This window comes from Dunckerocampus dactyliophorus, chromosome 20 (genome assembly GCF_027744805.1).
Source record: "Dunckerocampus dactyliophorus isolate RoL2022-P2 chromosome 20, RoL_Ddac_1.1, whole genome shotgun sequence".
Classification (NCBI taxonomy): Eukaryota; Metazoa; Chordata; class Actinopteri; order Syngnathiformes; family Syngnathidae; genus Dunckerocampus; species Dunckerocampus dactyliophorus.
In genome coordinates this window covers 15,932,961-15,956,070 of record NC_072838.1, presented here as the reverse complement: position 1 = coordinate 15,956,070, position 23,110 = coordinate 15,932,961, and the positions used below count along the sequence as shown (strand labels likewise).

At 41.8% G+C, this 23,110-nt stretch overlaps 1 protein-coding gene across 1 annotated transcript in view; it reads left to right on the top strand.

Moving 5' to 3' along the window:
- The first annotated feature begins 2,173 nt into the window (after positions 1–2,173).
- The window catches only part of arid1ab (AT rich interactive domain 1Ab (SWI-like)), a 44,309-nt gene continuing 23,372 nt past the window's right edge, over positions 2,174–23,110 (top strand). The window contains exons 1-2 of the mRNA XM_054763328.1: positions 2,174–3,460; positions 22,203–22,424. Of these exons, the coding sequence (XP_054619303.1) occupies positions 2,585–3,460; positions 22,203–22,424 (1,098 nt within the window). The 5' untranslated portion in view covers positions 2,174–2,584. The remainder of the gene's footprint in view (positions 3,461–22,202; positions 22,425–23,110) is intronic.

The window sequence follows — 23,110 nt, the reverse complement described above, 5'->3', positions numbered from 1 at the left end:
TCAACTAGTGAAAAGTTGCAACAGACTATAATGCACACATTAACACTAATAATGCTATAAACTATACATGTTTGTCTACATATAGTATTCACATAGTATTCTCCAGTTTGCATTTGTGTACAACAGGTATGTCTAAAGTGTGACATGAGGTCCCTTTGTGGCCCTCTACATATTATAAAACTAGTCTTGAAACACAACCCGCATCAGACGGACATCGCAAAGGAGTAAAAGAAATGTTTCAATGATCCCGGATGGAATCTCGAGGTCAAAATTCTACGTAAATGTTCAAATATCAAACAAATCATTTTATGCTACCAAAGAGACACTATCAGCTGCAGTCAATTGTGATCACTAAAGAGAATTATATAAGGCTCGGCCTTCCATCCATCCATTTTCTATGTCACTTCTCCTCATTAGGGTCGCGGGGGTATGCTGGAGCCTATCCCAGCTGACTTCGGACGAGAGGCGGGGTACACCCTGGACTGGTCGCCAGCCAATCGCAGGGCACATATAGACAAACAACCAGTCACACTCACATTCGGCCTTGTCAAGTTAAATTCTAAAGCCATTCTGGAACCTTCAGCGGCCATGTATTAAAAGATTTAGGCTGACGATGTGCATATATGTCAGCCTGCGTTTGAAAATTGTAAATAGAAAATCCAAAATCCATTGAAAATTGTGCACCCAGTTCTTCCATCGATCCATTTATTTTCTGCTGGAGACGATTGCAGCTATCAATCAATCATAGGGCACAATTGGTGTGTGTATATATATATATATATATATATGTGTGTGTTACATATTTTTGTGGACTGCTACTGGCCACTTTACTTCGATAAATGTCTCCATTGCGAGACTAATAAAGACGTATTCTATTCTATTCATATAACTGCAGACACACAGTCTGTTGCTCCTAGCATTAACACACAGAAAAGTATTGTGCCTTTTCAATAAGCTTTCTGTACACATGATAGTGATGCATTGCACTCGTTGGTCCCTGTTTTGATCTCGAGAGAAACTATACCCACAAAAAACAGTCTGAAAAAGTTGGGTCGTCTTAAATTTGGAGTCTACAGGTTTATACACACAAACCAAAAGCAACAGTGCGCAGCAACCGCGCGCTTTACAAGTACATTTTAGTTTAGTACAAGTTTTTCATGAAATCTCAGTTGTAAAAAATAACAGTTTGGTTTGGTTAAATAACAGTTTGGTTTGGTTTGGTTTGTTTGGTTTAGTTTATTTGAACATGAAGGTTAAAATGGAATACATCTCATGAATCATTTTTTCACAGTTCCACATTTCCAAAAGGAGTAGGAAGAAGCAAAGCTTATTTAATCCTACCCCCCATCCAAATCTACATCTTGTACAGTACATGTAGTTCACTTCCTGCATTCCATGTCATGTTTTCTGTGATAGATACATACATACATACATACATACATACATACATACATACATACATACATAAATAAATAAATATAAAGTATAACAAGTATAAAAATAACTGGCGTATTCAACCCAGCAGGCAGCAGAATGGTTTGGAATATTTGAGTTTTGTCACATAATAAGTCACGAAAGTCGTTCCAATAATGTCCTTACTGTTTGCATAAGTTTTTATTGTGCAGTGATGACAAAAATATCACTGTGGCCGCTAAAACACAAACAGCACCAAAATACGTATTTTTAAAAACTTGGTTTGTTTTGTTGCCAAAAAAGTGAACAAATTAGAATAAAAAATCACAAAATCATTGAGTGATCTTGAAAAATGGCCAAGTAAACAGTATTGGTATATTGGTATCAGTATCTGTATCGGCGATACTGGCCCTGTGTTTACTTGCTTCACTCAGGAATCCACGTTCACACTGGACCAAACTAACCCTAGCTCCTAGCAGAGCAAACTGACCCTTGTCTGTTTTAACCAGACTAAAAATGACAAGTGTGAACGCACCCTCGATTTTGCAGTCCATTGCCGCTGATTTGCATAAGACTTAAAGTGGGCCACTTTTAAGCTAACATACACGACCTTTTAGAGGCGTCGACATGTTTATGTATGAGTTGAGGTAAAACGAATTAGAACAGAAAAAATGGCTCTTCTTGGGTGTAAACAATGTTAATAGCACAGTTAGTCCTGATCCAGTTTGGAGTGTAGATCCATTTCCGGGTTTTCGTGATTTCCAGGCAGCTCGCTAAGATGGCTGTGTCTCGCGGAGCCTCGTGTTGGTTTGCTCGACTTGTCGCTGGCGTTCTACTTGTGTGATAGAACCCCCTCATTTTTACATTAATTTAACGCAACAAACACACTCTGGCGTCGGCGATATCCACTGACCTGTCTCTCTATTCGCCTTTTCTCCTTCCCCAAACTTTCCCCTCTCCTGTTTTGAGTTGAAACGGAGTCGCGGTGGATTTACCGGATACCGGGTCCGGACGGAGGGCAAAGGGGGGGAATGAACCGGGACAACGGGTACGTTGTGATCAATCAAATTGTATTTATATTCAATGATTACTCGAAGTTTAATTGTGAGTGAGTCGCCTTGCTGAGAGAAAGCGGCTGTAGAAAGAGTGGGGGGAGAGCGAGAGGGATATCATGGCCGCTCAGGTCGCCACTCTCAACACTAGCCCGCCATCCGAACTCAAAAAGCCGGATCGGGACTCGCAGGAGGAGTCGGTGGTACCGGGGGAGAAGCAGCATGAGAACAAGGACGCGGGAGGAGGATCTCCCGGCCAAAAGGAGCTGCAGGACGGGACCGATGCTGGGAACGCTGGGGGAGGAGGGGATCCTGACATGAAGAACGGCAACGGGAATCTGCCCAGGGTAAATAATAATAGCAGTAATCAGAATGATTCCGGTGGGCCTGAAGGGAATAACCATCCCGGCATGGGACACCACCACACGGGCCCCTTCCCACCACCACCATACGGCTACAACCAGCACTACAGCCGGGCCCCTTTTCATCAACATGGCGGACAACAAAGCCCTGGCATGGCAGCTGCATCGGGGCCGGGCATGATGGACCCTTACCCCGCTAACTCCCACGAACATGGCTACCCCAACCACTACAACAACTACTTCCAGAATAGGACTTCATATCAGGGTCAAGGATACGGGGCCATGAATTCCCCGCGTAACAACCAGCCTCCGGCGGCTGGGGGCCAGCCAGGCAAGCAGCAACAACCAGCAGGAGGAATGGCTACCTCCTATAACAATCAGAGGTATAACATGGGAAACCAACAACCTACGTCCACGCCAACTTTAAATCAGCTTCTGACGTCCCCCAGCTCTGCCAGGAGCTACCCTAACTACCCCCAAGGAGACTACAACAACCAGGAAGGGGGCACCAAGGCAGCAGGGGACATGGTGAGCAGTCAGTATAGTGGGGTTCATCCGGGTTGGCAACAAAGGACCCACCACCCGCCTCCAATGAGCCCGGGGAACACCGGACAGCCTTCGAATAGAAACCAGGTAACCCTCACTTCTCACACAGACTCTCGGACTGCCTAAAGTCACTCAGTAGCTCGGAAATACACGCTAAGCTAGCATCTTGTATTGGACCAGCCATTGTCTATGTAGCAAGAGCTCTAAAATGGCTGCCTTTCTCTTCCACACACCACCACCTCCCTGCAATAGTGTTTAGATCCAGCTTGGGGCTGTTTTTGCTGCTTAAAAACAACTTTTGGCCCGTGTGTGGTGGTCGTCTTCGGGCAAGAGTTTGACCAAGTACAGTGAGAGTTTGCAGGAGAAAGTGTCTTAAAGATCTGGAGGGGATATTTCTTTCCCTCTCAACCTCCATGATAGATTCAAGCCAGGTCGCCCGGGTTAAGCTAAACAATACGACGTACATTGTTGCTATATGTTGTCATACATGCTATGAAACTGTCAAGTGTTAAAAACAGCACCTAAATGACAGCCATCGACGTGCGAAAGCTATTTGCATATTCATTAAGAGAGCACTGTGCATGCTATGTGCTACCATGCTGCTGCATAGTCAACAAAATGTGCAAATGGCAAACAACTGCATCCCCTTAACTTGGATCAAAAGTGTGATTCTGAGCGATTTGTCTTGAAGAAGGGGTTTCAGTCAGTGTGGTTGTTTTTTTCCCCACCCTCGATTTGTGTTGTAAACAGAGCCCCGCTGGCTGGAGTTTGCTAAGTGCAGATTGCCTTTTGCTTTGGGATTTGAATTATGGAGGTAAAATCCTGCTGTCAGAGCCACTAGACAGTTGGTCTTAGGTTGACATGCGAGCTGAGATCTGATTGGCTGCCCGTCCCTCCGCTCTCGGCCATTTATAATTGAATCTAATGGAAAGGCTGCAGCCTCCCCACACTGTTGTATACTCCTCCACCGTGTCAAGGAAAAATAGTGCTGCTTTTTCCTCCTCTTTTCCCACCATGCTGTTGCATTATTGACACTCATCCAGCTGTAAAAATGAATCTGAACATAATCATACAATGTTTTGTTGCAGTTGTTTGATTGATAGAAGACTAACATTAAAATATTTGACATTTCCCACAAAAACAGATACAACCCCTAAACATTTGGATTTAGATTTATGGGCGCATCCATGAGGATTTTTCATCATTTCACACTGAATGATTATTTTTAATGTTTGTGTTTTTAAGAAGGTGCTGAAGCAAATTAGGATTGTTTGGCCTTGCTGAGTGCAGTTTTTGTCGCAAATATCCTTATAAACTCATAAAATAGAAGACGGTGGGACTTCTAAGGTCCAGTCCAATCCATTCTGACACTCTGTTTTATTTAGATTTAGACAGGAAATAAAGAAATGGGGAAAGTCAGTTCCAGGGTCAAATTGTCACCATCATGCCACATTTTATTAACTGTACAAGCTTGTTTTATGCAACATTTTAGCATAGACTTATCCGAATGCAATTATAGTATGTTTACATGTTGCAGTTGTTTGTTAGCAGAATGGCATCAAAATACTTGACCATAAAAACCCTTATACAACCAGTTAGTGTTTGGATTTAGATTTTTCATAATTTCACATTGAATAATGTATGGCTTGTTTATAATATGTGGTTATTTGATGTGTACAGTTTGGTGCTGATACAAATTTGATTGCTCGGCCTTCGTGGCGGCCTGCACCCTGCTGACTGCCATTCTTGTAGCAAACACCCACATATACTCGTAAGATGGCATACAATAGGACTTCTAAGGTTGAACGCAATTCATTCCTTATTTAGATGTGGACAGGAAATAAGGAAGTCAGCTCCAGTGTCAAACTGTCACAATCATACAACCTTTTTATTTACTGTGCAAGCTTGTTTTACATATCATTTTAGCTTACGAATATGTCTTGTAATTGTTCGGCCTGCAAAAAAAATAGTTCCAGCGTCAAACTGTCGCCATCATACAATCAGTGACTGTACAGGTAATGTTTTACGTTGTATTTTAGCAAGCTTTATGGTCATAGGAATGTAAAAATAAGGTCATCCGTAATAATTAAGGCAAAAAATGATAAAAAGGTAATGCAAAGTTTAATTGCCATCACTTTTTTGTATCATTAACTGTCCTGCAAGGTGTAACAAAACATCAGTCGCTGGTAATGTTAACACAAAGAAACAATAAAACACTAATGTTGATAACAAATTATAGAGTAAACATTCTCACATTCTTCTCTGAACACCCCTTGTTGTTTCTGCTCCTTCCGTTGGAATAGCAGTCACAAAAAAGCCAAAGAAAAAGCAAAACCATGTTCTTCCTTGCGCGCTTTATGAATTGAAATTTTCCAATGTCTTATATATACAGTATATAAAGTAAGGGTGTGATTGGTAGGCTTTTGTGACTAAAGTGAAGAAACTCAACAAAATGCTGTCTGCTGGGTTGAATACATTGGTTAGTTTTTCATAACGTACTATTTTTACCAGCTGACATTTCGGGGAAAACTTCTAAAAGATGCTTTTAAAGAGTGCATTTGCCGTGCGCCAAGCATGCCACATTGAATGCCCTATGGAGCAAGGATACAAACAAGCAATCAAATTACAGCAAAAAGCATGCAGAAATGATTAGAATGTATATAATACGCCGGGTGGGCGGCACACGGCAACGCCCTTTTGGTTTGCATGTAAGCACAAATATTAGATGACCCATCTTTTTCAGACACTTTCTAATGTCTATTTGTTATTGCTTTATGTTCCTGGTGACTGTTGGCAACATTTGGAATTACGCTTGAGAAATTTAAGATGGATTTTTGTTTGATACACAAATCTGTGTGCAGAAGTAAACAAATCAGTCTTTCTCTTAAATGAATTTGAAATTTTGACAGAGGTTTTCTACGATCAGTTAATGTATGATGATGGCGTGTTTGATGGTTTTGTGAAACGTTAATTTTTTGTGTGGCTGACTCTGGGACATCTTAAGTTGTCCTGGCACTAGCACGTCAGACCGGCTGCTTGCAGATGTGTTTACAAACAGCTAAGGTGTCAGCCAAGTGTCACAGCAAGGTTTTTTCCCCCCCCCTGCAGGTTTACAATAGTGTAATCTACCTGCCCATGTAGACGGCATGTGAACAACGCTTACCCGCACACCTTTCCTGGAGTAATACCAGTGTGTTTGTTCACTCTACAGTTACAGTATGTTATTTACACAGGCAGAAGACCCAATACAGAAAAGAAAACAGAGACAAATATGTATAATATGTATGCTCTAATACGTATGGCCTACAAGGTCACTGAATGGTTTGATTTGAGTCATTGCCTCCAACACCAAATGAAGGAATATCAGCCATCTGTTTGTCTTGCTTATGCAGGTCCACAAGGAGTATCTTTAGTACTCCCCGAGTACAAGACTGCTTTTAGTGCTGTTCCCAATATGGATTAAAAGTTTGTTGATAATTGTTTGAGGCCTCGGCTTCATTGATCATCATATTGAAATGATCATCATTTGGTCCAGACCAAAAATAATAGTACAGTCGTTCCTCGTTTATAGCGGTTAATTGGTTCCAGACTTGACTGCGATAAATTAATTTCCACGATATAGGATTCAATGTTGATAAAAGGAATATTTTTGTTGTTAGAGCATAGAAAACCTGTTTAAGACTTTCTAAATACAGTTTTAACATTATTAGAGCCTTGTAGACATGAAATAACACACTTGTAGTCACCATTACACTCGTATTATTCATTGTACATCCATTTTCTATGTCGCTTTCTATGCCCAACCTGGACTGGTCGCCAGTCAGTCGCAGGGAACATATAGACAAACAACCATTCCAACCAATTAACCTGACATGCATATTTTTTGAATGTGGGAGCAAATCGGAGTACCTGGCGAAAACCCATGCACACGCGGAAAGAACTTGCAAACTCTACACAGAGATGCCCAAACGGAGATTTGAACCCAGATCTCCCCGAGCTCCTGGCTGTGTGGCCAACATGGTAACCACAAGGCCACCGTGCGGCCCCCATTATTCATCATTTACACTGGATTGCCAAGCTACAAGGACTCTAGACGGACGCTAACTAGTAAGCTAGCGAGCTAACCAGTCAACAGTTCAAATGTATTTCTTCTAAACCTGAAGGGGTTCAAACAGAGTGGGGAAGGAGGACAAAGTAAGAACCTAGAAACTTACCACTTTCACACGAAATGGGAGGAGAACCTTTTTTTCGCTCTGCATCCATGGCTGTCTGCATCGAGTGCAAGGTAGGGTATTGGAATAAGGATGGATCTCATCTACGTAATATTACTGCTGCCTAGTGGCCAGGCTACTACATATCACTTGCATTTAAATGTTTTGACTAATAATAGACCATACAGTAGGCTACCACAAAACAGCAATCATTTGTTTATTTATTTATGGAAAAACCGTGATAAAGCAAGGGAGCGATAATTGGACTGCGATATTGCCAGGGAGGATTGTAAATTTTTTCCCCAAAAAGTTGCTGGGTGCATATTTTGGTGTATTTGAAATATCGATATATTGAGCTGTCGCGATGTTTAAAGCTATGTGGTTTAACGATACACTCTCGCCGAGTAACTTTTTAAAATTATTATTATTAAAATACAGCCGCTATAAACGTCTTCCACCGTTCCTCAGTGGGTCACCATTTTACTCGTCATCCAGGAGGAGCTCCTTGCGAGAGCGGTAGAAAGTTGGGCGGAAGTCACAGAAGAAGAAAAACAATGCCGCGTTATGGCGGATGACGTTAAGCAGCGTGGACCCACTTTAACTTTTGTAGCATGGATGTGACAACGCTGGATTTTGCACAACGTAAGGAGTGTTTCACGAAAATATGACGCACGGGCGGCACGGCCAAGCCATCACACTCGCGGAGAAAACTGTGCCTAGTAAGAGAAATGTTGATTTTTCTATTCAAATGCTAAATGTTGTCTTTCAATCAAGAGATGTGTGTTTAGTTTACGTTGTTTATTTTCAATATAGTCGTGCTGCTCAACCTGATCTGGGTCATTCTGTCTCTTTCCAGTGATTACATCACTACTTATGCTTCTACTTAATAGATTTGATCTACTTGAGAGGCATGAGATGTTGTTTTCTGAATGAGTTTAAAATAGTGCCACTGTTTGGCAGACAACTAAAATAAAAATCCTGTTTACGGATATGTTGCACCAAAACAGTCTCATTGTTTTTTGCACCATTGCTTGTTCTATTCTGGTTAAAATATGCAGCAAAATAGCCCCTATTTTTTAAAATACCAAATGTATAAAAAACAAGCCTATCCCAGCTGAAATCTGCAAAATATAAACTATGAAATTCATTTTTTGGAGTTTAGTTCCTCTCTATCACCATATTGAGATTATCACAAATCGTATCGTAGGTGCCCTGAGATTCCCAGCCCTAGTTGACACTGGTACTTTTGCCATCGGACCAAATTAAGGACGTGTATGGGCAACTTTCATCACTTATTACTTGATAGTCCAAAACAAAATGCTTTCTGCTGGGTTGAACAGCTTGGCTATTTTATTATTCTGACAGGGCTGCCCACACTTTATTAGCCTGTGAGCTACTTTTAAAATGACCAAGTCCCAACAATCTACCTCCTACTATAAACAAATATTATGTGTATTTATTTACATTATACACTTATATCAGGGGCGCACGCACTTTTTCAGCATGTAAGTTACAAGTGAAAACGACCTACCTATAAAACATAAAAACATAACGTGTGTTTATATAAAATTGAATATTTCACATTCACAGTTTCAAAGTTTACAGGCAATCAAAATGGTTGTCATTCAATAATTCACAATTCAGTTCAATATGGCAATAAAGATATTTACACATAATTCCCCAATAGTTCTGTACATAACATTAGTAGTATGTCAGTCAAAATAGCTACGTAGCGTTCATAATACACACAGTTCATGTTGTACGTCCTGTTCGCATTTGCTATCAATCATTACAGATATCCAAGAAATGAAAGTGATTATACAAAAGACAATGCAGCTGAAGTCAAGGCAACATTACAGAGGTTTCAGCAATGGCCACCTTTTCCATTTAGCAAAGACATTTTGGAACATGTAGCATGCGATTAACATTAAAAATCTGTTTTTCCACTGTCAAAGGATGCATACATGAAAATACTAGCAAAATAGTTTGTGGATTTTCATCATACTGTACAACTTGTGGAATATTCTGGAGGTTTAGAGTACTTTTTTAGTTGCGTTCTGAAGGGACTCCCATTCATTGTTGGTGTTTGGCCATGTTGTTTTCTCTTGTGTGCGTGTGTGCGTGTGCGTGTGTGTGTTTCTGTTTGGTTGATAGCCTGAAGCTCTGCCGTAGATCAGTAGGTCAAATCGAAGATGATGCAGGCATAAGAAATTGGCATGCTTGCCATTTTGGGGCTTTTAGAACCTTAGCATGTGGGCAGTGTTGTGGTGTTTAGAATAAACCTTTATTTACATATGTTGTAAACACAAAGTACTTCATGTTGACTGCACTGTGAAGAAGCAACTGAGGTTTTACAGGGGCTCATTGCTTTTTTGGATGCTAACTTTTTTTTTTTTTATAGATGTGGAAGAATGTCTAAAAAGGCGTTGAAGCGCTGTTAGTGAAAATAACATGGGTTATTTTAAAAGTAGCGATGTGCGACTGCAGACCTGTGTGACACTGATGAAGGTCATGGTTGCAACAGAAACAAATTTTAATCTGTACAATAATTCTCTGGAAACATCCCTCTGCTTTATATCAAGGGGGGGGGGGGGGGTGTCAGGGGCCATTTCAAGTCCTCCGAGTGCCATACTACATTTCTGAGCACACATGATGCAACGATTATACAGTCTGGTGGTATAAAGAGTGCATGTCAGAAATAAATATTCATTATTGTTACAATCATTTGTGGATGGCTTTTGGGTCACTTTTTAAAAGTTAAAATAACTAAATAATTCATAATTCATTCTTTTTTTTTTAAGCACAAATAAAACTTTTTACTTGTGATCAAGCAATACCTTTTTGTTTTTTCCCCTTTTAAAGGTCCCATATTGTAGTATTTTTCAACTATTTCATATGTTTTGGAAGTTTGTTGACCAAAATCTAGCCTTGGTGCTAGAATTTGTAGTTTCATTTGTAAAAGTGCTGTAGTGCGCTTTTTTTCCTTTCATGACGATATGAAAACACTGAACTTTAGAAAGCGGCCGCTGGAGGGTCCCTTCACTTAAAAGTGGCACAAACAGGCGAGGCAGATGATAGATTTTTCTCTTGTTTGGTGCTCATAAACAAGCTCTAGGGACACGTTACATCATCAAAAAGTCAAATTTTTCATAAATTTTTCATGTTTTAAATATCATTATGCAAGAACGACGACATGGACAAAGATGTTCCTGCACCACCACGTGCACATTACGGTCAGTGTGAGCTCTGCAAACTTGTTCATTGTTAGCGTGGTTGGTTGTACTTTTGCGGAGTTTATGAAATCCCTAAATTCATCCGTGAGCTCATCATTCCTTGCATAGCGAATACACTAAAGGTGATTGAATTGGCTGCTATGTCAGGTGTTCTCCCTATTAAAGATGTCTTCCTCCTTCGAAGGATCACATCCCCGAATTGAGTTTGTATTAAATCCCAAATCCTAATGGAAACGCACCAAAGCAAGGTGTTATTTATTGAGTTGACTGCTGCTAATGGATCCGTCTAGATGGGAGGCACCCGCTGCAAATTGCAAAGTAGCTTGCAAATCAAACTCGTGTAATGAAGGCGGGAGATATTAATCACATCAAATGTCTTGCCTGGCTGTGGCGTGTCATTCAGTAGCAACACATACAAATACTTGTTTGGTGCATCACAGCTATGATCGGTGGTAGCTTGACTCAGAAGAATTCACCAGCAACAACTGCTGCTGCAGTGTGGCATTGAGATTTGCAGAGATTGTCTGTGATGTGATGGGACCTCGCCAGTAATATATGATAGTGGCACATTTTGTAAAAGAAGTCAGTAGCATGACTCCAAAATACAGTGGTCCCCTGCTATATCGCAGTTTGAATATGGCTCCCTCACTATATCACGGTTTTTCAAAAAATAATGAATAAATGAGCGCTGTTTTGTGGTTGACTATGGCTTATTATTAGTAAAAGAGAGTATATCTTGAAAGACAAGTTATGCAGTCATGGAAAAAAATCTTAGACCACCCTTGTTTCTTCGGTTTATTGATCCATTTTTAATGCCTGTTTAATTTAAGAGCTGATAACTAGCAACTTTCATGGTTTTCTTGGTAACCAAAATAAATTTTTTACGCGAATAGCTGTAGCATTGTACTGCCAAAACAATGTTACTCTTATGAGCTATTTTTGTCGTCATAGTTATATTTGTCCAAACAAAGGTACCTTAAGTTGTATCGGGCATTAAAATGAACAAGGAACTGAGGAAACATGAGTGGTTTAATCATTTTTTCCATGATTGTATGTAGTATTCTGGTCACTTGGCATCAGTAATGTTATGAGCCTTACCTTTCACACTGCATGGAGACTGGCTACTGAGCCAGCAGTGGCATGGCTGAGACGGACATGCCTGAGATCGAGTGGGGGGGGAAGGTTCTCTCCTCATTGAGTGTGGAAGTGGTAAGTTTTTGGCTTCTATGCCCCTTTTCCCGCTTTGTTTGAAACACTAAGTTTAGAATAAGTAAATTGGAGAGGCTAACTGGCTAGCGTGTTAGCTTGCTATGCTAGTGGTGGCTGTCTGATATGTCCCTGCAGTCATACCGTAGCCTGTACAATGTGATGTAATTTAAAGAATAATATGAGTGTAAAAGTGACTGTCGGGGTGTTATTTCATGTCTACAGTGCTCTAATAATGTTAAAACTCATATTTAGAAAGTAATAAAGGATTTCCATGCTCTGAATACAAAAATATTGTGTTAATTCGTGGAAGTTCATGTATCGCGGTCAGGTTTGAAACCAATTAATTGCACTAAACGAGGGTCAACAGTAATTCAAAAAGTCAAAACCTGCAGCATTCTCGCTCAAATAAAGACATGTCATATAATGAATGCGATCGCTCCTCCTGCCGGGCATGCAATTGTAAACATGTGACATTTAAGGAAATGTATCCTTAAATGCTGCCCATTGTGATTTAGGCACGATATACTAAATACAATTAATCTGACCGTATTGTGGGCGAGGCACCTCCCTAATATTGTGGCAGGTGAAACGGTGTAACGGGATTTTGTAAACACGAGTTTCAATTTGAGCAATATATGCGGATCAAATACAATACTGCCAGTTATGGATGCTGGATGCTGTACAAAAGAGGAACATGCTACGTTCAAGAGGGGAAGTTTACTCTTGGCTCTTTTGCCCTGCACTGCTGACTAATGATTCTCCACAGGCCACATGGACAGCATGCTGCCTTCCGGCACTGTGTGTGTATGTATGTATGCGTACGTGTGCGCGTCTGTGTGTGTGTGTGTGTATGAGATGTGGTTGTGTGTGTATACGAGGGAGAAACGGTGTCAGTGATACCCAGGGGGAGGGGTTGTTTTGTGAATGATCCTCGTCTGCCCCTGACAGCTGTGTGTTTGTGTTACGCTGCACTTATTTGGTGGTTGTGTGTGTGTGTGTAAGCTGCCGCCACAGGAACCTTTCTGACCCGCTCTTGCTTCTTGCGTCACCAGTCGTTCATCTTCCGTAAGTGACGCCTTGCTTCCCATCCCATCCCACTGTAGGCCTTAAAGTCACCAAGCAGCACACTGTATGAAACTGGACACTATCCAAACAACCGCCTCCTAATCTTGTGCAAAATGACCCAATCTGTGTTGTTATGACACATTTAAGCGCACTAAAAGTGAGATAAACAATCTCTACTTAAGGACAAATGTCAAAGCGGGTCTCAATGCACCGGCAAGGGCGGGGATGTAAAGATAATTCATTCCCTTTGACACTTGCCTTCTTAAAGGCTCCAGATTAGCATAGTAATATCCTTTTCTGAGCTGGTGTGAGGCTGGAGACTTCATTGAGGTGACGTATGGTGCCTGATTGAAGTGGTTAACCTTTTAAATGGCAGCGGTTATTGATACCAGAAGGAAGAAAGTGATGCTTCCTCGTAGCGATCATATGCTTAATAGCTTGAAACAAAAAAAGGAATATTTTTTCTCTCAATGGCTTGTGCTGTCTAACCCCTTAAGCCCCGGCCATGTTTCTCAAAAGTGACATAACTGAAGTTATTTCACTGACTCAACAAGGTCTACATGGATGAGCTTGTATCACAACAAGATGGGAGACTTTAGATTGTTCTTTTAGATGGTAAAGTGTACATATTGATGCTACTGGGTAGTACTCATTTTCGTTCTGAATTTCGACTTCAAAGGTTTTAGTCGTGAATGTACAGGTACTTAAGAGGTGGTATGTGTTTGTATGATTACTGTTTTTATTTCTTCATTGTACACATTTTAAAAACCAATTCAATGAGATACTTAGCCTATAATTGTACCCGATGAGGTTGTGCTTCCAAAATGTGTGAAAAAGAGATAATACACCTTGGGATGGGGGCTAAGCCAATCCAGTATTCGTATCGGGTTCCCATGCCAGCGTAATTGACGTTACAGAGATTTCCCATGCCGCCTGTGGAGGTTTCCGATCCATGACCCATGTCTGTGCTTTAATGTTATCACCAGCAAACGTAGCTAGTCAAATATCAGCAAATGTAGTCAAAAGAGTATCAGCGAATGTGGCTGTCTCCACACATGCACTGCAGCGCCGCGAGCACTCTGCCTGATTTGTTCGTAGCCACACAAAACAGTCTGACGTCACGCCCAACACCACACAAAACCTGCCTGTAGAGAGGAGTTTATTCTCATATAAAATCCTATAAAATCAAAAACAATCAGTCAACAATAATGTGTTGTCCGACTGGCTGAGAAGCCATGAATGCGTCAGGCTGAGCACTTGTGTGTAAGCAAACAGAGCTCTGGTATAGGAATAATATTGGAATCGCAAGATATGCAAATTTACAAAAAGTAAATACAAGCGCAAACATTGTAATCCTCCCCACAAGGAAATAAAAAAAAAAAGAAGCTAGGACTAGTAAATTAGCAATTTGTTATTGAGCGCGGTATGCCTGGTACATGAATTATTGACATACCAATATTAAACTTGAGAAGAAGTAATGGTAAGAATATTTGCATAGTGAGGGTGTAAAATAATCCATGTTGCAAGGTCATTGTGTGTCTGTGGGCAGTGCAGTGTGTCAAGGTGAGATTCCAACCATTGGGCTGTGTAGTGGCTGTGTGATGCTTTCATTAATGGTTCATGACACCAATTTTTTGGAAAAAAACAACAAAATGAAAGTACTCACTTAGTAAAACATTTTTGCCATACTGCTGTCATAAACGACTCTGAAGTACGAGTGAAACAAAGTGGTGATTTTGACACATCCCCCAGCGAGTTTTCTGAACCGACACCATCTTGGCTGTGACGTCATAACCAGAACATGATCCAGGAACCAAATTCAAACAAATGCAGCCATGAAATCACAGCAAAGCCAAGAAAGTAACATTTCACAACAATAACACAATAACAACATTCACTAATAGTGTTGTGATAACTATGATATGACACAAAAAATGGCCACAAGTATGTTTTTTTTTTTACTGCCAGTAAGTGGCATTGATAACTCTATGCACACTGCAAAATAAAAGACCAGTAAACCTTAATCGCTGCTTATTTAGCCCTGGAATGAGCCCCCATACTATTATTTTAAAATTCCTAGTAAAATATTATGGATTTACTTCCTAGAACTGACAGATTGACTGTAAGATAGGCTAGACAGGCGAGTGACAACAAGCCATATTTTGCTGACAATTCAGGTCGAGAACACTTAGGAGTGACACCGGCAACTAGGCAAACAAGGGCAGCCATGAACGCACACGAAGAAAGTGACATATTCACATCAATAATAACATTCACTAATATTGTATTGTGTGGCATATGATATGTTTTACTTGCAGTGATAGCTACTGACAGCTATCAGCTTGGTCTTTGCACACTGAACAGAGCTGAAGACGATAATGTTTTTTAGCAAGCAATTTGGCATGAAAACACAGATTTTAAAATTCGTGGTGATGCTGCAATAAAACACGACCTTTTGGGTTTATTGTTGCATGCTACAACAGATACCACACTAGCCGCCTAGCTAGTGCGTCAGAACAAGCCAGATAGGGATTAGCACTGCCTTAGCTGCCAAGAGCACAAGGCGAAATATAGTTTGACTTACTGCCACCTTGGCATGCTTTTCCAGGGTCAAACGTCTTGTGGGTTTTGACTTTTTATTTACGAAGTTTGCCGCGGCATCTGACGAGGCAAATGGTGTCTTTTAGAAATGTGAACAAGATTACTCAGTCTCCTCGAGTGTTCCAGCAAAAGCTTTCAACACACAGAGCGGGCATAATATAAATATGTAACAAACAACAGAAATTCACAGAGAAGTGCGTTGTAGTGGAGCAGAAGTTCCGTATGGGACTGTCTGGATGTGCCGATAGAGCATAGAAAACTTGTTTGTTACTTTATAAATATGGGTTTTAACAATAGTCCCCTCTATACATGAAACAACACCCCAATAGTCACTTTCACGCACCTATTATACATCACATTGTGCAGTCTAAGGCATAAGAGATGGCTGCCAAGCTACCAAGCTAACTACGTAGTTAGCCTCTCCAAATTACGTGTTCTAAGCTTAAAGTGTTTCAAATGCAGTGGGGATGAAGGACAAAGAAGCCAAAAATTTACCACTTCCACACTGAATGAGAGGAGAACCTTTTTTTCCCCACTCAATCTCAGCCATGGCTTGTCCGTCTCAGCCATGACATGCCTGCTTGGCTCTGCTGGCTCAGTAGCCACTGAGTGGGAAAGGTAACCTAATCTTAACGTTGTGTCTCATAGCATTACTGATGCCTACTGATAGAATACTACATATAACTTGGCTTTCAATATTTTTACTAATAAGCCATAGTCAACCACAAAACAGTGATCATTTTATTAACTTTTTTTTTTTTTTAACGGCGATATAGGGAGGGATGACTGTACGTACTATCGACCCGTCAAAAAAACTTCAGGAACATTTCCAGATTTGCAGAGCCTTCATTGAGGCATTCATTCATTCATCAGTGGAACTGTGTGTTGTTGGGACAGTTTTTTATATAAAAGACACACACCAGCTATTCTCAGCATCCAGCATTTATGAACCGATCTCGGCCTGAACGCCTCACAACGTCTCATGGGAATCATCTCAGGAAAATATGAGTTTGGCCTGAAATGTTGACAGGCTGCAGTCCGGGCAATCGTTCACTCCCCTTCAAAATCACACCGAGCTGCCAGGTAACAGTCAACTTATGACTGAAACTGTGAAGAAACTTCTCAGACGGCTTTAAATACAAATTTTTGGTTTTGTGTTTTTCAAACTTATGCTATTTTAGCAAATGTGAGTAAATCTCAGGGTTCCAACAATACAGGAGGCTGAAACTTGGACTATTTAGCCTACTGATAACACACTGTTTTTGTGTCTATGGCTTTAACGCTAATGTGCTGTGTTTGCTTACGCCTGTTTCTGACAGTGTGGCTTGAAGAAGAGCTGTTTTGCACTTTATCCACCTTTCACATATACACTGGAACGCTGCACTTTTCCAACGCAATATATGCCGAATATCACATACGACAAAGTAACATTAAGGAGTGGGACAAGAGGACACAAACATGGGCATCACAGGCGTAGCTATGCAAGATACAGTGCTAACATTACAGTCACATTTTAACAGGCTATCATGATAGTTGAGCGTATTCGCTGAAGAAAGGCAAACTTTTTCAAACTTACAGCACTCGTGGCTGTTTATGTGAAGATGTGTAGCGAAGCCCCTCCCCTTGTTTTTTTTACAGCATGCATTTGAGATGTTAAAGTAGTTTTTCTACAAACCAAAGAGTGCAGGTTGTTGCCCTCCTTCTACCCAGAGCCTCTTTTAAAATTCCTGGGAACAGCTGGATGAACATCTGGGTGATGCGATGCCTCGGCTCGGCGTGGAAATTTAGCACCAGAAGGCACAGACTGTCACCTCTTCTGCCCACCCCAGGCCCGCCTTTGCTTTTTATTCTGTGTCATTTAGTGGTCAGCACCCCCAAGGCTGATGCATTGAGATGCCATACTAATTACTTAATTGAAAACATGGCCTCTTTGGTTGTTTTGTTGCCCCTTACCCCTGTTTACGCTAAGTCACATTTATGGGTCTTTTACTGATCTCTTTTCCCATTAGTGTCTGTTAACCTTCCTCTTAAGGTTATTTTTAACTTAAAGCACTTGAAATGTTTTGTGCTCAGTAAGAGATCATCTATGGCTCATACTTTGCTTTGTGTTTGTTTCATTTCATGATGAATTATTAGAACAGAAATGCTCTTAATGTGTAGTTGTCTTGGAAAAATAATTGGACCGTTAATGAGTAATAAACAGTTGAATTTGAAGATGTTTATTACCAGACAATGCCTTTTACAAATAGTTTATTTATGGAGGTCTATGATTAGTTGCATATCCACATTGGGAAATTATTTTTTTGTTGGGGCCTCACTGGAAGCCATTCTTTGGTTCCTGGAATTGTTTTTTCCTGACATTTTCAACTGAGAAAACGTGACTGTGTTAATGATGAAAATATTGAGGTTTAATGGTAATCAGTTCTGGCTGCAGCCCTAATAAGAAGCACAGACACATGAGGCGTCAGCCAGCCTTTGGTTGCTGAGGTTAGCCGGTACAATAGAATAAGCTCCTTCTCAGTTTAAGCACTGTGCCTCAATGTATGTGGTGAAAGTTTTCTTAAACCTTTACTTCTGTTGGCTAAAAGAGTGTGCTTCTCCCACTGTGACTGTGGATAACATCATCAGTGTGATGTAAGCCTTTAAAACCAACGTGCACACATCCACGGGGCTTGCCCTTTGAAAAAAAAACACAATTGCGGCCATAAAATTGACCCCTGTGGTCGAGGGATAGGATATCCTGTCCCTCTTTGTGACATGTGATGTGCGCCACCATACGAGCGTGGCCTTACGACGGTCGTGTGTTTGGGCTGGTGTGTTGCGTGCTGAGGGGCTTTAAAGCAGAACAATGGTGTGTGTGCCGTGGCGGATTAAATTAGCAGCAGTTGTTTATCGTCTGCCCCCGCCTCACTGCCCTAACCCCCCACACCCCCACTTCGTTCCATCTGCTTCACTCGTCCCCAGTGCTGCTCCAGAGGGCCCCAGCCCTCTACTATAGCACTTTACAAATCCCACGTCACACACACACACTTTTGAATAGTTGCGATATCCACCAGCAGGCCAGTCATGACACAGTACATCAGCGCAACCTCTTCTGCCAAGAGTACTCGGGCTTTCCTCTATGCAGATTAGCCATGTGCTAATTGCGGTTATTTATTTATGGAAGACCAAAAAGGAGGGGAGGAGTTACCTCTCAAATTTGATGAGATGACTGAGCAGACAGAAAGAGAGCGAGTGCAGTGAGTGTTCTTCCTTATCCCCCAGGTTTGTAGTTTTGAAGGGGAAAGGGGAGACAATTTTCACAAATGTACACGCACGCAGGGTAGCCGAGTTATAGAATGACTGTAAAGCGATAGCTCCTCGACATTAATAGATGATGACCATCACATTTTATTAAAGAAATCAATAGACTCAAAAAATAATCCATAAGTCAACACTTGTGGCACGCTTGCTCAAAGACATGTCATATAATTAATGCAAATGCTTTTCATGCCCTGCGAGATACGTCCAGAGGAGGACTGTAAACACGCAACCATATAGAGACAGAAATGACATGCCATCATGTAATTATGGTAAATAAAATATGCCATTTATAATGGTAAGGGAAACATTGGTGTGTGTGTGTGTGTGTGTGTGTGTGTGTGTGTGTGTATAGTTGCCATCCAGTATTTGTGTCAGCTTATTTGTGCATCTGATATTTTTTGCTTATCTTTTTTGGTGATTATTGTGCAACCAGTGTTGTTGCGTTAACAAGTGGTAACAGTGTACAGATAAAGGGCAGACTGGAACTGAAACCTAATGCGTCTTTGACCATATAAACAGCAGCATTACCTCATGGTGCAAGCAGTGGAAAAGTGGCTCAGAGGCAGAAGAGCATCAGTACTTAATGGTTATGTACACCAAAAAGAAGCCATTGATTTATGTGTTTTAACTACAAATACAGGATGGCCTTATTTAAAGCTCTCAGAGATCTTTGGAGAGAGTACGTAATGCTGTGTCAAATGGGAACGACTTAAGTAACATCAGAAAAAAACAACTGGTAAACAGATCAATGAAGGCCTGAACAGTGAACTGGCTGCGCTGTTATCTCCAGGCCTGCAGCACAGACGTCTTAACGTGATCGAACGCTGTAGAGCAGCAAAACGCACGTCCTCTTGAGGTGCTTTACAATTAAAGATGAGTCCGAGATTTTTTGACAGCTGAAACAAACAATCGAGATGAGATTATAAAATTACACAAAGTTGAACGTTTTGTTTTGGAGGACAAGCAGACCTGTCCAATATTTGAGTCAAATTGCACACCTTCTCACGCCTATTTTCTACTGCATGCTACCTGCTCGCCTCTTGTTACTATTGACACTTCATTGGCAAAAAACAGGTACTGACAAACGATTGTTGGTCGCTCACCATGTAAACATTTGAGGATACACTGCTTGAAGATGACCAATATAAACACACGCTAACATCAGCTTACCCGCGTGATGTGCCCTAACTCTAGGTACTGCAGTGTTATACTCCATAGTCTTCACTTAGCTGCAGCATTCCATTATTGTGGTACCCTCACTCTCATGGATAAAATTTGTCTCCATACTGTGGTCAGCGGCCACATACTGAGAAGTAAATAAGCTCAATCTTCCATTGTTTTTCTTGTGACGTGTTTAGGTTCTGTTTGGAAATGGAAAAACCGACTGGTCTGTTCTGTGGAATAGTGGCATTCAATACCCACATTAAAACTTATGCAATATTCTCTGAAAAATTAAGGAAATGTCCTATCTCGAAATGTTACGGATCATCACCTGATCCACCAGGCACACACACTCACATTTTGAGTGTCTGTTCAATAAGACATCTTGAGTGGCGGTTTAGTGTCAGCAATGACTCTCCATTTGGCTCCGGGAGCTGGAAAACGCTGATTATAGTTGAGCTGTACTTTCCAGCTCTCTCTTTCTGCTGAGCTGTCAAGCTTCTTAAAGGAAGTGGACATCTCATCATCCCACCATGGTTTTAGCAGGATTCACCAGCCATCTTCAGCCTGAGCTGTGTCCATCATCACCCAATGTCAGTCAGTCAGGGTTAGGGCGGGTGGAGATGTGTGTACTTCCATGCAGCCAGGGGTTAAAAGTGCATTAGAGGTCACAGGAGAGTGTCTACCAGGTCTGTTACTTCTGACCCCCACAGCGCATTCGGTAATGACCCAAAGGACACACAGGCACACAACATAACACACACACACACACACACACACACACACACATGCTCCTGAACCTGGAGGCTCAGGAGAGTGTGGCCCTGGGGGAGGCTGCAGGGAAAACCCGAAGTGGAATAGGTTATCTCGCTTGACCACTCGTGCAGCCTGTTGCTTTCTGCACACAACACCGCTATTTCCTCCAAATATTGGGACCACTTCCCCCAACCCCAACCAAACCTTCCAGACCACCTCCTTGTTACTGCGGCACTGTCATTCATTGAGTGCCAAAGCCTGCTGCTTTATTAAAGACCAGGAAGCGCAAGGCCTGGCCCAGGTTCAAACAGCAGTGCAGCTGGGACCTGTTACATTTTCGGCAGACTGCCCTCTCTGTCTGGCTGGCTATAAATAGCCCTGGTGGTTGTCTCCCTTAACCAAGGAAAAGAGGTTTTGGGAGGGGGGGGGAGGAAAAACACACACACACAGATTAATAACCGTGGGAAGCAATGAAAGCTTTGTGTCTGCTGCCCGAGGTCAGCGGGGCAGGAGTTGTTGCTTCTTCAAAGCCTCCATTGTGGTTCTGATTCTGTTGCGCTACATTGGATGAGAACACAGAGGGGCTGCCAGCGGCATGATGAGGTGACAGATGAGCACCAAACGGTCACTTGATGTGGATTTTTTGGGCAATGCTCAGTGGAAATCCAGATTTCATTTTATTGACCATTACATTTGTGACACATGGAGGGATTCCCGCTACATCATCTGCTTTTATGACCTTGGACCTAGCTGTTGACAGCCAGTTCTACTACTACTACTACTACTACTACTACTACTACTACTACTACTACAACATTACAACCCCTCCCTTCTTCCCTCCTAGCCGTATGTTTGGACCATGTGGATCTTCCAGGGTCCAGACGCCATCCTGACGTGGCTCCAGCTGAGCGGCGGGCCCACGTCCAGCCACCGCAGACACTTCCAGTACTCATGCATAACTCCATAGAACTCCTCCCTGACTTTGCAGCTGTAACAGAATCCACCCACTGGCACAATGATCCCGGGCGGGAAACCGCTCCTGGCAGTTTTAGTAGGCTCGTTCATTCATTCGTGGCCAATGTTTTTATGTTTAATTTGAAAGTAAATCCACTCTTTTTTTTTTTTTTTTTTGTCTTCCTCTCTGGCTTTTCATTACGTCCTTGCTTAATGCTCTTTAAATGAAATGCAAGTTTGCGATTTGCAAATCCTACTAAACAATTAATGTTATAGTTACAATCCAATTACGTGCATATGCACAGCTCACTGATATTCTTTGCGTGTTTCCTCTAGCCTGCGAGCCCAATGGACCAGGTGGGGAAGATGCGTGGCCAACCCTATGGAGCACCCAACCCTTATTCTCAACAGCAACAAGGGCCGCCCTCGGGCGCCGGATCCCAGCAAGCGGGGTCCTATCCAGGGCAGGGTTATGGGCCTCCAGGCCCCCAAAGATATCCTGTGGGGATGCAGGGTCGTACACCAGGTGCGATGGGCGGCATGCAGTATGGACAGCAGGTCAGTATTTTTTTTACAAATTGATTTGGTTGCTTTTCATGGGAAAGCCTCACTGGAACTGAAGTGTGGTGTTCAAAGGTCATAATGATTGTGTGATATCTCTGTCCTAGCTTTTCATACCAAATTAACTTTTTTCTGGGTGTGCAGCTTATGAGCATGGTTATCTCTTCTGGAAACATTTGCCCTCACTAAATTCAGTCAGTACTTCATGTCAAGAGGATGTTTAATGTCAGAAGGAAACCATTAAAATACTATTTTGTTACTGCCTCAGCTTGTAGTGATGGGCAAGCTCAAGAGCTTAACAGTTGAAAACGATGCGAAGCCATTAGGAAAGGCATGGCGAGCCTGTTGTAACTCATTTTTGTACCTGGAGCCTTCAAAAGAAAAATGCTACCAACAAGAACAAGCGCGACAAAAGCACTCCATCAATATTTCACACCGTGCTTTGTTTTGATGTTTAAAACGACAACTGGGGAAATCCATATTGTACATGGCGGCACAGTGGGCACTGCTTTCTTACAGTGTTGTACAATTGGAAACAGCAAAGTTTGTGGCATGCACCTGCAGAATAAGACAAGGCAGTGAAATGCATGCACAGATCCTGCTGAGTGAAGGCTTTTTTATGCCTATTGTGTCACGCTTGCCTGTGCGGTATCTGACTGTAGACTCCACAAGTGCCCTCCAGA